General features: G+C 34.2%; 1 protein-coding gene across 4 annotated transcripts in view; it reads right to left on the reverse strand.

Moving 5' to 3' along the window:
* Nucleotides 1-4,191: 4,191 nt before the first annotated feature.
* Nucleotides 4,192-16,075, reverse strand: part of FNDC3A (fibronectin type III domain containing 3A) — a 230,994-nt gene continuing 219,110 nt past the window's right edge. For all 4 annotated transcript variants that reach the window (XM_045821333.1, XM_045821332.1, XM_045821334.1 and 1 more), the window contains 7 exons: nt 15,246-15,359; nt 14,111-14,260; nt 13,730-14,013; nt 13,417-13,629; nt 10,740-10,906; nt 9,425-9,552; nt 4,192-6,650 (listed from right to left, as the gene is read on the reverse strand). In XM_045821333.1, coding sequence (XP_045677289.1) covers nt 6,336-6,650; nt 9,425-9,552; nt 10,740-10,906; nt 13,417-13,629; nt 13,730-14,013; nt 14,111-14,260; nt 15,246-15,359 — 1,371 coding nt within the window. In that variant the 3' untranslated portion in view covers nt 4,192-6,335. The remainder of the gene's footprint in view (nt 6,651-9,424; nt 9,553-10,739; nt 10,907-13,416; nt 13,630-13,729; nt 14,014-14,110; nt 14,261-15,245; nt 15,360-16,075) is intronic.

Raw genomic sequence — 16,075 nt, forward strand, 5'->3', positions numbered from 1 at the left:
ATTCTTACTGCAAAGCAGCTACCACAGGTAAACTATGAAACTGTACAATAAAATTTCTTCTCTGTGACCACTGAATCATCTGAGAAATATTAAGAATCAGACAGAGCTGATAACTTAGGTCTGGGAAGGCCAAATCATTTAGTAGCCATCAAGGGAAAACATAAAAAATTCAGTTGTAAACTAGGCACAACCCACCCACTCAAAGGAGTAGGAAGACCTAAGGAGGTCTGGGACATTTGAAAGGAAGTGAGAAGCAGCCTGTGTCCTTTGCAAAATGGACTTACTGACTAGGTAAATTTATTTTGACTTGCTGATGTACAGGATTCTCTAGTCCTATGCTGTTTATCAATCTTTTAAAAAATTGATGTGAAATTTGCCTAACATAAAAATCATTTTAAAGTGAACAATTCAGTGGCATTTAATATTCACAATGTGCAACTACCACAGTGTTCCAAAAACATTTCCAAACTAAAACTTCATACCCATTAAGCAGTTACTCTGCATTTCCTCTTCCTTCCAGGCCCTGTCAACCACTAATCTCTTGTCTTTATGGATTTACCTATTCTAGACATTTCATCTAAGTAGAATCAGACAGTATGTGGCCTTTTGTGTCTTTTTCTCACTTAGCTTAATTGTTTTGAGGTTCATCCACATTGTAGCTATATTCCCTTTTAAAACAGCTTGTTTCATTTGTAGTGAGGGACTATTAATAAAGGTACTTTCAAGATAATGGGTATTCCTAGAGCTGAATATGGGCTCAAAATGAAAGTCAAAGTATCAAAGGATGAAATTTTAGAGGAAAGAAACTCGAGCTCATTTAGTCTGACATACCAGCTTCTCATCTGATTCCTATGTCCTTAGAGGGCTGTGGGTTGCTTTGAATATGGGCAAGTGGTTAGCACCATGCCTGGCAAACAAAGTGCTAAATAAATACTACCATAAATAAATGCATTATTAAATTCAATTTTTAAATTTCCATCTTAGCATCCAGGACTTCCAGGAGACGCATGGGAGAATAGTGGTCAAGTGTGGGGGGCACTAGACCAATCACCTGGATTCAGGTGATATATATTAGAACATTCTTACTATATCTTACTAAATCTCAGCTGCATTATTTGTTAGCCATGCGACCTTTGAGAGAATACTTGACTTCTCTGTGCTTCAGTTCATACTTAATAGAGCAATTAGGAAGATTAAAGCACTGAATACAATGCCTAGCACACACTGAGTGATTAATAGATGCTAGCCATGATTTGAATGGGTCAGATGGCTTCAAAATCTATCGAGTTTCAAAACTCTTTTATGGCAAATTTCCCACATCAAGTATCATCCTGTTTATTATGTAAGATGAAAAACAGCCCTTTGTAACATCTAAACATTTGAAGGCACCACTCTGGACAGTGATAATTTGATGACAACTATTAAAATCTTAGTTCTTGTCAACTTTTCTTTAATCTGAGTCTTTTCTCCCCTTTAAGAGTATCAGGGATGTAGTCCTAAAGGAAAACATCAACCAAATGAACAACCCACAGAATGGGAGAACATATTTGCTGATACATCTGATAAGGGATTAATACCCAAAATTTATAAAGAACTTACAAAATGCAACACCAAAAACATAAAAACCCCAAAAAACCACCCAATAAAAAAACTGGCAAAGGACCTGAATACACTTCTCTAAAGAGGACATACAGATGGCCAATAGACATATGAAAAGATGCTCAACATCACTAATCATCAGAGAAATGCAAATTAAAACCACAATGAACTATTATCTCACACCTGTTAGAATGGGTATAATCAATAAAACAAAAACAACAAGTACTGGCGAGGATGTGGAGAAAGGGGGAACCCTTTTGCACTATTGGTGGGAATGCAGATTGGTGCAGCCACTGTGGAAAGCAGTATGGAGATACCTCAACAAATTAAAAATGGATCTGCCTTTTGACCCAGCAATTCCACTTCTGGGAATATATATATCTGAAGGAATCCAAAACAGTAACTCAAAAGAACATAAGCACCCCTATGTTCATTGCAGCATTATTTACAATTCCCAAGATACAGAAGCAGCCCAAGTGTCCATCAGCAAATGAGTAAATAAAACAATTATGGGACATTTACACAATGGAATACTGCTTGGCTGGGAAAAAAAAGTTTACCCTTTGTGATAGTATGGACGGACCTGGAAAACATTATGCTAAGTGAAATAAATCAGTCAGAGAAAGATAAATATACAATTTCACTCATATGTGAAATCTCATGAACAAATTGAACTGAAAAGCAAAACAGACTCATAGTGATTAGGATGACAGCTAAAGAGAGGATTAGGGAGTGGAGGGATTGAGTAAAAAAGGAAAAAGGACTCATGGACATGGACAACAGTGTGGTGATTGCTGGGGGAGGGGGAGGAGAGTATAAGGGGACTAAATGGTAATGGAATAAAGAATGTGTTGAATTTTGTCAAATGAAAAAAAAAGTCTATTTTGGCTGATTTTAAGACTATCAGGGAGAAAAGAATGAATGAATGAATAAATACTCCTGAGAGCAGATACATTATCTTTAAAAGTGTATATAAAAATAGAGCATTTAAAAAGCTCTTTTAAAATGAAGACTTATCACTTATGTTGATGGTAGGTGGCTAGGTTACAGGATCAGATTTTAGGCTTTGGGGAATCATTTCTCAGTCTGTCTGTCTGGAACACCATATACATGGGATTCTCTTGCAGAGAATTCATTCATTACGGTGAGAAGGTATTTTTGTGTTGGAAACCAACCCCTGGAATGCTCAAATGTGTGTATTTCTTTTTTCTAATTTATGGGGAAAAATGAGGTGGGTAAAACTATAAATTAGTGTCATATACTTTTCAAGGTTGGACTCATACTTAACTGCTTCTGTGGATTGATGCTCCAGCCATTGTTAACATAAGAACGATTTGAGTAATATTGATGTAACCTGACAGCCAGGGAGGGTGGACTGGAATGCATGTGTGTGAATAATGACAGCTTCACTGTACTAGTTGGTGGGGGCAGCAGATGCTGTTGACTAAGCATGTGTACTGTATGGTCGTCACATTCAAAATGACTGAGAAGAGCAATGAATCTGCATCAAATTTTGTGTTAACCTTGAACATTCCTCCACAGAAACTATTTGGACTATTCAGACTTTTGGGGATGATGCAATGAGTGCAGAGCAATTGAAAGTGTGGCACAAACACTCCAAAGATGGTCAAGAATCTGTTGAAAGTGTTCCACATTCTGGAAGGCCTGCAGCAAACAGAACACCTGAGAATGTTCAACGTATACAGACTGCAATCATCAAAGGCTGGTGACTGACAGTGTGAGAACCAGAAGCTGATTGGGCGATTTCAAAAAACTACTTGATTTTGATGCAGGATCTTGGCATGAAATATGTCGGCAAAATTCATTCTGTAGCTTCTGCTACCAGAGAAGGAACATTGTGCTGCAGTTGCTAATGACTTGATTCAAACTACTACTAATGAATGAGATTTCCTTAGGAAGGTCGTAACTTTGAAGGGAACTGAGGTATCATTGTTCTATGTACAGTATTTATTGTATCTTCTTCAATGTCTGTTTTTCATATTACATGGCTAAATACATTCTGGACAGTCTTTGTACACAAAATATCTCTTCCCCAGCTTAACATTTAAAATTTTATTGTGGTGCCTGTATTTGTGGCAATTAGAAAGCTACTTGGATTTTTAAAAAGCAATGTATCCCCAGATTAAGTCTGTGGAATGGAAATTTTAACAGGGGATGAGTGAGAGGGAATGTTGAACTTTCTTGTGGAGAGCAAACCTGGGGGCCAATGGCAGTGCCAGCACAGGTTCTGAGCCCCTGGAGGTGGGAGAAAGGAAGTACTAGGAAATAGGTGAAGCTTCAGGAAAGATGAGAAGTCAAAGATTTTCTTTCCAAAGGAAAGTTTACCTAAGACTCATCCTTATACTTTCTATGTATAAAGAAAACAAGATATTTAATGAGCTACACAAAATCAAGTCACTAGAATAAAACTTTTAATTTTGTTCTTTAATCTACTGGTATTTACCTTCTTGAATATGAGTCCTCAAATCTTCTGTTGGGAAAATTATTGTAAGCACATCTGCAAAAGTGGATACCTTCACATTATCCAAATGAGGCAGCAAATAATGGATGTATATGACTATAATAAACATATCTCAAAAAGAATGATACTTTTATTTTCCATGGATTTTACAGGTACTTTTTGCTACATAGTTTATGTATTTTTATGAGATAGTATTTTTTGTATGTATGAAGTTCAAACTTATACAATTTTAAGATGATATGTTTGGTAGTGTATCTATAATCTTTAAAAGTTTAGAGTTTTTGGAATGTACAGTATATGAGGTAAAATCAAGATTACATTAAAAATTGTCTCTTCTGCACTAATTTTGCAGTGAGGCTCAAATGGCAAGTACACTATTAAATGACATTTACTATCAAAAATAGGAGTTCATTTGCATTACTATGAAAAACATAAGCCACTGTTAACTGCCACAGTGGCACATTTTACCATTTTAGGCATTCAACTATTATAGAAATCTCTGGGCTACTACACTCAAACTCATTTGTACTGCCAAATGTGGCACCTTTAAGAAGTTTCTGGAAAACAATCACAATCACTTGTTTTTGGGAAAGTCATCACCTATACATAAGAGATTAAATTTAAATAAAATGTAAACATACAGTATATTATAGTGACAGATCATTCTTACCACTTAGAAAGGCCAAGTTTATCCATTTCTCTTTTGAACAAAGGTTAATGTTTTTTTCTACAGCATGGATCATTTGACATAAAACAATTACAACACATGCCCATTCTAATATAAGATAAATTCTTCAGAGATCTTCAAAGTACAAAACATATGTCCTTTACCAAAGACCTACACAATTGCTTAGTAATCACTAAAATGCTAACTTCAGCAACGAAAAATTAGTGATTCACTATCCTAAAATTCAAATAATAAATTAAAAAGGCTAGTTATAAGTGTTTTACAGATAACAGATGTGCTAAAACAAGAATTTTAGAAAGTTTCTTTACAAATTGTATTATTACTGGCAGTCATTGACATCTGTACAAGATGTACAATGTGATACTTGACAAAATACAATCTGATCATCCAAAAACTCACAAATGCAAGCTCACAAAACAATGAATCCTGCTATTGCAAAGTGCTCTAATGCAACATTAACCACATGCTATCAACAATTTGGAAGCATCCAAACAGACATTACATTAAACATTAGTTTTTTAAGAAAGAAAGCAGCTTGAAGTTTACTGGTGCAAATTAATTTTGTCTTTAAATCTGGTGTCCCAAACAAAAAGGTTAGGTTTGATTATGAATTCTGATGGTGATGGCAGTAGTTATGGGGGAAGCAGCACAACTTATGGGAGTTCTTCAAAATTAGCTGATACCAGATAGATGAGTGTGTGTATATTTCTACACTTGGTATGTATAGTTTATATATAAGCCACATATGTACATGTATGTTCTTATACACATACATATAGTTCAAAGGTTCACAAAACTAAATAGGTTTGAAATTCAGTTATGATTATTTTTAAAAACTATCTAAAAGCTCTCTGTTCTTTACCATGTCCTCAAAACCTGAAGAGGCGCCTTTTGAATAAACATTCAATTAAACATCTGTGCTTTCTTTAAATGATTTATCTGTGAATTCATGAATATATATAGTGTAATAAAGAACTCCACATTCATCAAACAAGAGGCTTTTTTTAGGCATATTCTTTCATCCAGTTTTTGTTTGCTAAGCTCCTCCAGTTATTCATCATAATCCCACTTACCAAATAATTAAGACAAATGAGGAGGTAGAAATATAGCACTAGATTGCTTTCACAGCATCAGACTTTAACATTTTTTATATAGCATATTAGTGTAAATTTTAATCATTTTGAATCATTTACTAGGTGAGAATCTTTAAAACAGATCAAGTTGTCAGTGTTACACTCATGCTGACTGGTCAAAATATCAATTATGTAGTCTTCCCTCTTAGAAAGTCTGTTTGACAAGAAGGCATGTCAAAAATAAAAAAAAGAAAGGGGAAAAAAAGGAACGAAAAAGCCCAGCCAAACAAAAAACCAAAAACTGTTATTTCTGTGGCTTGTATTCTAATAAAGTGCCTCTACCTAACAATATAAGCACTGAAAATGGCAAAATGATGTAGTATAGTCTCAATGCCAGTGCTAAATGACACTGTTTTTGTAAAAGCAATACAGAAATAATTTTAGTACATGACAAAATAAAATGTAATACAGTATTAAAAATAAAGTTATATTTTCACTTGATTACAAAGTACTGAATGATAAAGGCAATCAAAATGGAAAAGAAAGCAAATAGCACAAGGATGACAGCTGCACACTGCTCATCACTAAGTGCTCGCCGGGTCCTTGTGTTTTCCACAGTGTCTCTGTTGGTGCTGGCTGGTGGTTCAGTCCTCTGAGAGATGAAGAAAACTGTTGTGCTATAGGGACCTACTAGGTCCTGATGCCCCACAGAGTCTTGGCACTGTCGGATGGCACATACACGGAAACGATATTCACAGTTCAGCTGAAGGCTTGAATACCGGAATGAAGAGTCAGGACCCTTGTAAATCTGTGCATAAGATATTAGTAAAGAATTATGTGAGGAGGCTGGGCAGAAAATCTGTGTTAAAATTGGCTAGTTTTAGAATTACCTTGTGACATGGAAGCTAGTGAGTGCCTTTTATCTTTTAAATAGTATTTAAAAATACTTATTCAGAACTTATCTGTCTGCTGTATAAGGCAGGAGAAATTGAAAAGTTACAATGTAAGATCTACCCTCACAGAGCCTGTAGACCAGGTAAGAAGTGAAGATGTGCTCCTGAAGTATCTAGAGAACAAGCAAAATCAGCCCATGGGCATTTCCCTGGTTTCCTCGAATGTAAGAAGAAAACTTATGTGAAATCATTCCATGAAAGGAGGAAGGGTGGCTAATCTTGCTCCTCAATTACATCTTTACAGAACTTCAAATATATCTGCATAATTTCAAATATATCTGTTGAATGAAACAATTAATGAATAGGGAGATTTCTATAGCTGTCCATGGCAAATCATTTAATAAGCTTTAAAGAAGAGAGATCACTTAGAATCACAGAACTGGATCTTAAAACCCAAATTTTCTGCCTATCTCTTAGAAGGAAGTAACAAGAATGGAATTCCATGGATTTTCAGAGAATATGTATTAGAACTCGTCACCCCTGGGTCCAAACTGTGCTCTACCACTTTGCACTCCATGTGATCTTGAATGGTAATTATGATAATGAAATAAATTACTACTTGTTAGAGCACTTAGCACAGTGCCTAGCATATAGTGAGTGCTCAATATATGAAGCTATCATTTTTCTGTTAATAAGTCCCTCCCGCAATTCTGTATGTGGCAAAACCAAGGCTCACAGTGATGCTCCAATTGAGTTCTCCCAGCTGGTTGGTAGGCTGTAAGTCAGATTAACCAAAACGTGGGCTAGCATTCTTTCAAGTAATTTTAGCTGCCTCAGTTGTATCTGTGTTGGGAATCTAAATCTTTTACATACTGGTTTGCTACAGAATACTTATGAGTGTATGTAAGATGAAGTTCTAAGGAAATTAGTATTTGATGTGCTTACAATCTAAAGTACTTGAAAGTGATGATAAGGTTTAGCTTTTAAGCTGAATTAGAATTAGCACTGCTTTTTTATATATTGATGTTTATTAAAATTCATATACTACTCAAATATGGGGTCCCTATTTCCTTTAAACATGCAATATGATTTCTTTAATATTAATTTTGCTTCCTCCTTGGAAGGAAACCTACTTATCTGTAAATTATATTCAAATCTAATTATCATGTCAATTTGCAATGGCTTAATAAAGAAAAACAATCACATGCCAAATTTAGTATGAGCCTGTCGTAATTTCAGTTACAAAATTACACTTCCACACTTAACAAAATTCAAAGGAAAAATATATCTAGATTGGAAAATATTCTATTATTAATAGTTACAATGGAAGACCCAAATAAAGATGAATGACTGGTTTTCTAGTGGGAAGAAAAATGCAAGATGAGATACTATAATCAAACAACCCAGCTTAAAAGTGCTCAAAATCAAGGTTGAGAGCAAAAACAGAAAATAAGATGAAATAAGTATATAAATTAGGCTTCTGAGTCACACAAAAAAGTTCTTTGTCTTTAAAAAATTTCTTGGCCAGGAAGTTGAGACTTCCTCTAGGGTCCCACACTAAGTGTGTCTACTGTTGTATTCACAACACAGCATTATGACTATTACTATTAATGTAGAAGCCTCCTTAATGGTCTCTCTGCTCTACCCTTGTCTCACTCTAGCCAAAATGACCTTGCGTCTGATTATGTGACAACTCTGGTCAAAATGGTCTACTGGCTTCTCATTTTACATGGAGTGCAAGTTGACAGTATGGCCTATAATGCCTTACATGATATCCACACCACTCATAGACCCCCACTCCTACCGTTCTTCCCCTTTCTCACACTGACCCAGCCATACTCGCCTCCTTGTTGTTCATAAAATTTAACAATCATACTCCTGCCTCGTGGCCTTTGCACCTGTTGTTTCCTCTTCTTGGAACACTCTTTGCCCCATATTTACCTCATTTGGGTCTCTGTTCAAATGTCATATGATTCCCTGTATAAAATAACACTAGTGATCCCTCCCCCCAGTACTCCCTATTCCTTTTACCCAGTTTTATTTTTTCTCCACTGCAATTATCTAACATTCAATATACTGATGTGTTTTGTTGTTTTTAGTATCTCTTCTTCTACTAGAATGTAAGCTCCATGGAGGCAAAAACTTTTTATTCATGTACCTGAGTGCCTGGTACAGAGTTCAATAAATATTTGTTAAATGAAGGAACAATCTGTTTAAAAGTAGTTCATATCCAAAAGATTTTGAATCCTGAGGTACTGTGCAGTTACTAATCTTTGGAACACTGTAAGTACTGAACAAATTGTTTTTTCATTACAACTGACATACAATACTGTATCAGTTTCAGGCATACAACGTAGTGATTAGATATTTATATAACTTGTGAAGTGATCATCTTGATAAGTCTAGTGCCCATCTGATACCATACATAGTTAATACAATATTATTGACTATATTCCCTATGTTGTATATTTTATATATCCTCTATTTCTATAACTGCTAATTTGTACTTCCTAATCCCTTTACCTTTTCCACTCCCAACCCATAATCTTGTGACTATCAATTTTCTCTATAAGATGAACAAATGTTTTTGAATTAGGAAGATAAAAATAGTCAAAGCTGGCACTGAAAAATTTATAAAAATGAGAAAGGAAAAATATACATATCCACAGAATTGTATCTCAGCACATACCTGTTTGAATTCAGAATCTTTTCCCACCATAACTTGAAGACTGTAAATAACTGGATCACCTTTCATTGGCTGTAAACACTCCCATGTAATCTCACAAACGTGATCATTTACTTTCTCTATTTTGGGGGCTATAGAGAACAAAGCAGTAAGTAAAATCTGCTCTACCTCATTGTTACTTGAAACATTACACATATACTTATTTTTTTTCAATTTTATTTTAATCATTGTTCAAGTACAGTTTTCTGTCCTTTACTCCCATCCCAGTTCACTCTCCCATCCCTCCCCCACATACACTTGTTTTAATCAGTATCACCAAAATTTTAAAACTCAATTATTAAGAAATAAATATCAGTGAATTTTAAAAATTTGCAGAGAAATGGTCAATAGTTCAATCTTATCTTCAGGCCATACAATCTATGAATGCTATAGTGGCTACACTGACTAAAAGATCTGTCAAGATAAGCACTTTTTTATTGAGCTAAGAAGCCAATAGAGGGCTATTTGACAGTTCAAAAACAACTACGATGGTACTTTTAAGAGCATAAGTAGAGCATGAAGTTTATAATTTAATCTCCTAAGAGGATGAGTTGAAAAATACCCCTAGTTCTTTCACCATATATGACTATCTCCATCAATATTACTAGAAACACTATTCAAGAACAGTCTTGTTAACTACGAATCTCCTTAACAAATGATATACTCAAACATGATCCAGAACACTATTAAAAGTCTTTGTGATTTGTCCTCAGAGTGTGAGGAATTTTAGAGTTTTTGGCTAAATGCACAAAACACAATCTTGCTGCATTCTCTTTAAATAAGAGCCCCTCTAAAATTAATTTTAAAGATATTTGTATATACAAACGTGTATGTGTTTGTGTGTATAAGTTTACTTTAAAAATTCAAGTCAACTAAGAATTCATGTTTTGCTTAACAGACAACCTGGCTCTCTCCCAGAAATCCAAATGAATGAAGTAACAACGAAAGAAAAACAATCAGAATTTGTGATTTTTTTCTTTAAATAACAATAGCAGAAACAGCTAATAACCCTATTAGAAAACCAGTCTATTCAATTTAGTATTCTGTTAAAAAGGTCAGTGACAAAAAACCAGTACTTGTCTGAGTGTCAATGACTCAGATAAAGTAACTTTTATTACTGAGTGAAACTACCAGTAGTTTGTCTATCAAATTTCTTTCTTATCATTTACTTGTTGGACATATGCTGGATGATAAAGTTTAATAACAATACATAAAGCACCTGATGAAAATGCATTTAAAAGTAACTTGTTATTAAAGGAAGTAAGTATGTGTAACTTACCTTTCAAGGCAGCTGGGACAGATTTTGGAGTAGTGAAAATATATTCTTGGGAGAGAGGACCTTCCCCTGCTTCATTACAAGCTTGAATACAGAATTTATAGGATGTTGACTCATTAAGTCTTTGTACTTTGTATGTATGACATGGACCTCTGTACAAGGATATAAACCTAAAATGGAAATGGTTCATTAAAACCATTGACTACTAAATCCTTGATTACTAAATCCTAGTGATTGATCACTAAATCCTTGACTACTTTATGTTTAAAACTAATAAAGTACATTTGGGACATTATTTAGGGATAATTTACTCCTAGAATTTAATGCCAGGATTGGTTTGTCACATTGTTTCATTACATGACGAAAATCACAGAACTGGTAAATTTCTTAATCTGACATGGTTTTCTGAAAAATTATCGCTAAATTTCATATCCTACCATGGTAACTATTTGTTTCCAGGCTTCCAATTGCTGTGTTTTAATGTATGTATTTTTAAATATAATGAGAACACCTTAATTTTCACTATAAATTATTTCTAACTGAAGTCGTAGGCATACAATTTGTCACATAGACGAGATAACTCTCAATTCCCAGGCATAATTTTAGCTGATTGGGTATGTTTTCTAGAGAGTTACATAGTAGTATGACAGAATATATTATTTCCCATAAATTATTCATTTGAACTGTTTGATGGGAAGTTTAATATTATATACGTTACCTATAACTCGAATGTTCCTCAATATTTTTGATAGGCTGTTTTTAAAATTTTTGGATGTTGGGGAATGAATAATGAATGCTCATATAGTTCTAACAGTCTGAAAACTGTAGTCAGGTTAAAAATGAAATATTTAATGATCTGAAGTAACAGTAATTTCCAAGAAGCAATAGTTGAAGAAGCCTTGCCTTTTTAACTGTAGGTATGCACATGTGTGTATATTTAAAGATAGCAAAAAAACAAAGAAAACCAGTTTTAAAACCACTGTTGAAAAAAGCCAAACAATGACACAACCTATGGTCAGGAAATAGCTGAAATAGCATTTTGACATTATTCCACAGCAAGTATAAATAGGCCAGTAACTACAGGTATTAAACTAATTTATTAAATTTACATAGTGAAGTAACAATACCATAAAAATTTTAACTTATTTCCCATAGCCAAGGGCACTAACCATAACCTGTAACAATCCTCTGGGTAACTAAATATTAATTAAGTGTTAAGTTCTATAATAGAATGCAGACTATTGTACAACCTATCTTTAATAGAATTTTTATTATTTTTCAAATACTTATTAGACATGTTTCCAGTAAACCCTTCTTATACTGCCCCTAATGTAAATGCTAGAAAGGGGATGAAAATATTTTAAAAATTAATTCACCCAACAATAACAATATATATTAAAGATAAATGGCTATACAAAAACTCTGTGGTAAAACAAACTCCTTCTAGAGATAAGGCTACAAAGAGTACATAAAATTCTGCCAGAACAGAAGTTAACATTCACAGAGGCATATATTTCAGGAAATGATCAATACCGTTTGTTCTGTGTAATGCTCTTACCTGGTGATAAAGTATGTTTAATTCCATACATTTTCTAAATGTGGTAAGTATTTCTCATAGAGGGTACTTATATTATCAATAAAATTTCCATTATTGAGTACTTGACTAAGATACAAACCCAACACCAAAAACAAAGCAGCCTTGGGAAAAACTGTTGCTAATACTCTGAATCCATCAGATATACAAATTGTTTATAATAAACTGACTGAAAATAGAAAAGTAATATTCAAATTCTTAAAACAGTAGAATAACAGCTGTGCAGGGTATACAGCATTAGTTGTATTGGATATACTGTCAATTAACAGCCCTAAATTGGCATTTGAATAACACGTATTACAAATATTTTGAATAACATTATAATTCAAATACATGACTTAGTGGGGTAATTTATGGCATGGATATAATGAAAATGGAAAGGATGGTGGCATAGATAAGACCCCGAATAGCAAACAAACCACATAATTAATCACACAGCTCAACTGAGATCTGACAGTGAGGAACTGAACTGTATTCATTTAGTGTACAGGCTCTGTGACAGGGGTGTGGAGAAGAGTGAGACATAATCCCTGACTTCAGGAATCTCAGAGGCCTTAGTCAATCAATCATTTACTTTAAAAATTGCCTCTTGCTGGAAATAAGCATTCAAGACTTAGCAAAGATTGTCTTTACTAGTATAAAGAGAGTAAATGCGTTAAAACAGCCATTTTCAACGGGTATGCTGCAAGAATTTTTAAAATACACAATAACTGTCCAATGAAAATGTGACAAGAGCCAACACAACAGCTCTCCAGTGTGAACAGGTCACAATTAACCTTTTCTGTGTGTGTGCGTGCACTGAAAAACTTTACTAATTAGTTTGTGTGTGCCATGACATGAAAAAGGTTGAAAATCACTGGGTTACCAATGTGACCCAAAGAACAGATCCCTTAACTTTCTCTCTCTTGGCATCCCACTCACAAGTTAAAACCAGAAAATCTTCACTGGGTCTTCTAGTGCTTCAAATACACCACACTTAAAAATTCTTATGCAAATTCTGTTTTTGAAAATGTATTTACTTCTATTTATAAAAATTTATATACTCAAAACCCAAGAAACTACAAAGAAGCACTTAAAAACACCTACCTTCCATTCTTATCCACCATCTGAAGGTGGTACTGAACAGAATCTGTTGACAGTATCTTTGGGGTTCCTTCTCCCCATTTCAGCTTAAGGTTCTGGTGGCTGAAGGCAACACATTCCAGACGAGGTGGATCGGGAGGGAGGGGCTTAGTTTTTAATTTTATCATGTGGCTGAAAGGACCAGCTCCAAGGCTGTTCAAGGCCTGAATTCGTATTCTAAATGCCACATAAAAGAAAAAAAGAGTTTAGCTTATGATTATTCTATTAAATTGTTTCTTTGGTCTAGGCAAAAATTAGCATAGTTTTTATAGTGTACCTGTATGTTGTATCTGGTTGCAAATTGTCTATAATATAGCTTGTAACCTTTCCTACTGTCAAAGGCTGTTTATCTCCAAAGTCTATGCTATAGGCAAGGATTTCTGAACCATGGTCACAAGGCTTTTCCCAGCTTATTGCAAGGCATGTAGAAGGTGAATAATCAGGATTTTCTATATCATCATCACTTATTTCTTGAAGACAAGTCACAATAGCAGGAACTGATGGTGGAGTCACATAGGCTACTACTTCACTGAAAGGGCCTGCACCCACAATACTCAGAGCCTACAAATTAACAGAGCCCATAGTTAACAAACACATGATATAAAAATGCTCACAAAACCCTGGACAGAGTAAGTGACAAGGCTCAGGTTGCCTTTACCTGGACTCTGCAATAATAGGTCATTGCTGGTGAAAGTCCTTTCAATTCGTAACTGAGACCAGGGCCACAGTAACATATCTGCATACTTCCTTCAACTCCTCCCCACTCCAATCGATATTCAGTGACATCAGTTCCATTACTCAAAGGGACCTTTTAGTTAAGAAAAGGATATTAAGTTTTGACATTGATTAAATAGCTTTTAGGCAAAAATACTCTTTACTCAAACATACCGAAAGCCAGATTGCTTCTGAATTTCTTTAAAATGTTTAAGCAGAATTAAGACTACTCAATATTATATTTTTATTTATTAAGACCACCTGAATTTAAGCCCTGGCTGGCGTAGCTCAGTGGATTGAGCACGGGCTGCGAACCAAAGAGTCGCAGGCTCGATTCCCAGTCAGGGTACATTCCTGGGTTGCAGGCCATGACCCCCAGCAACCGTACATTGATGTCTCTCTCTCTCTCCCCCCCCTCCCCCCCTCCCCCCTCCCCTCTCTGAAAATAAATAAATAAAATCTTAAAAAAAAAAAAAAAGGCCACCTGAATTTAAGATTAGTCAAAAAATATAACTTTGTTTTCAATCAGAATTAGAAACATCACTGAATCACTTTAGAAAGAGTAAATGTATTTAAGGTAAATATAAATATATATTTAAGGTAAATATATTTCTAAATAATTCAGCGTTAGTAAATAATATAAAATGGTAAATCATACAAGGATATTTTTCTTTGTTAAATTTCAAAGGAAACTGAAAATGTTAATTATCATCACAGATTATCACTATATACAATAACTATACTAGAGATAATAATGAGAAATAGTATTATACTAATTTCTATGAATCTCTGTTCTGAATATTAAGCTAACCACTGGTTAAATATCTCAATTTTGAGACAAAGCCTTTGATAAAAGTACATCATGAACGAGAACCTAAATACTCACAATGCAAATATACCTTACTTAAATGCTTCAAAGAGAAAAAGCAGTTCACTTTTTGCTATGTAAATTTAATGAAACTTACTTTGTATAACTTAAGAGAGGATGTGAACTACTAGAACATATGAACAGTTTATTATTTCATATAAACTTTTAATTTCCTAAGAAAGTAAACATAAGTCAATGGAAATTACAATACCTCCCAATTTACTTGTGCGCAAGTTGCAGATCTGCATGTTACTTGAGGGGGCTTGCATTGATCTGGTGGTCCAGGGGCTGTGGTAATATCACATTTTTCTGAAAAAGGTCCAAACTAGAAAAACAAATATAAACTGTTTTCATTTTTCATATACAGATGATATAGTTCGCCATTAAAATTCACAAATAGTTACAGTATAATTCCTCTCCTTCAAGACTAATTGGTCATAATTCTAAAAGCATTCACAGAAAAGTAAAATGATTTAATGATCATAGAAGTGAATATGTGGAGTATTTTTAAGTTTCATTTACTCTACTTTCTTCTCCTGTCTCTTATTCCTTCATGAACTGTTTTTTGTACGAAAGGCAGGGCATAAGGGAACTAGGTAGGTGGAGTCAATCAGAAGAAGTTATATGAGTGAAGAAATAGATACCGATTAAAAGCAGGAGATATGGTAGGCATAAATTTTATCTTAAAATTTATAATAACTTTACAAGGGTCTAAAAGGTATATTCTTTGGAAATATAGAAAGCAAGCATTTACTTAAGATGATTTAGACACATTATTATAAACCTGAAAATACAGATTAAAGATACTAGCATTAAAGATGTTTATCCCAACACACTACTGCCTTGTGGGGCTAACAAGATGATGACTTATGTAAGAACTGCCAACAAAGTACTTCATAAACTTGACATGTAAGAAATTGAAAAGTAAGGTTATAGATAGAAATAGTGAATTTAATTGGAGAATGTAAAATATAGTACAGTTCATTAAAACCCTAAATAATGTAAAGAAAAGAAGCTTAATTTAATTTTGTGGAATTTCAA

The sequence above is a fragment of the Phyllostomus hastatus genome, unplaced genomic scaffold (genome assembly GCF_019186645.2).
Source record: "Phyllostomus hastatus isolate PE091 unplaced genomic scaffold, TTU_PhHast_1.1 phas_scaffold_46, whole genome shotgun sequence".
Lineage (NCBI taxonomy): Eukaryota > Metazoa > Chordata > Mammalia > Chiroptera > Phyllostomidae > Phyllostomus > Phyllostomus hastatus.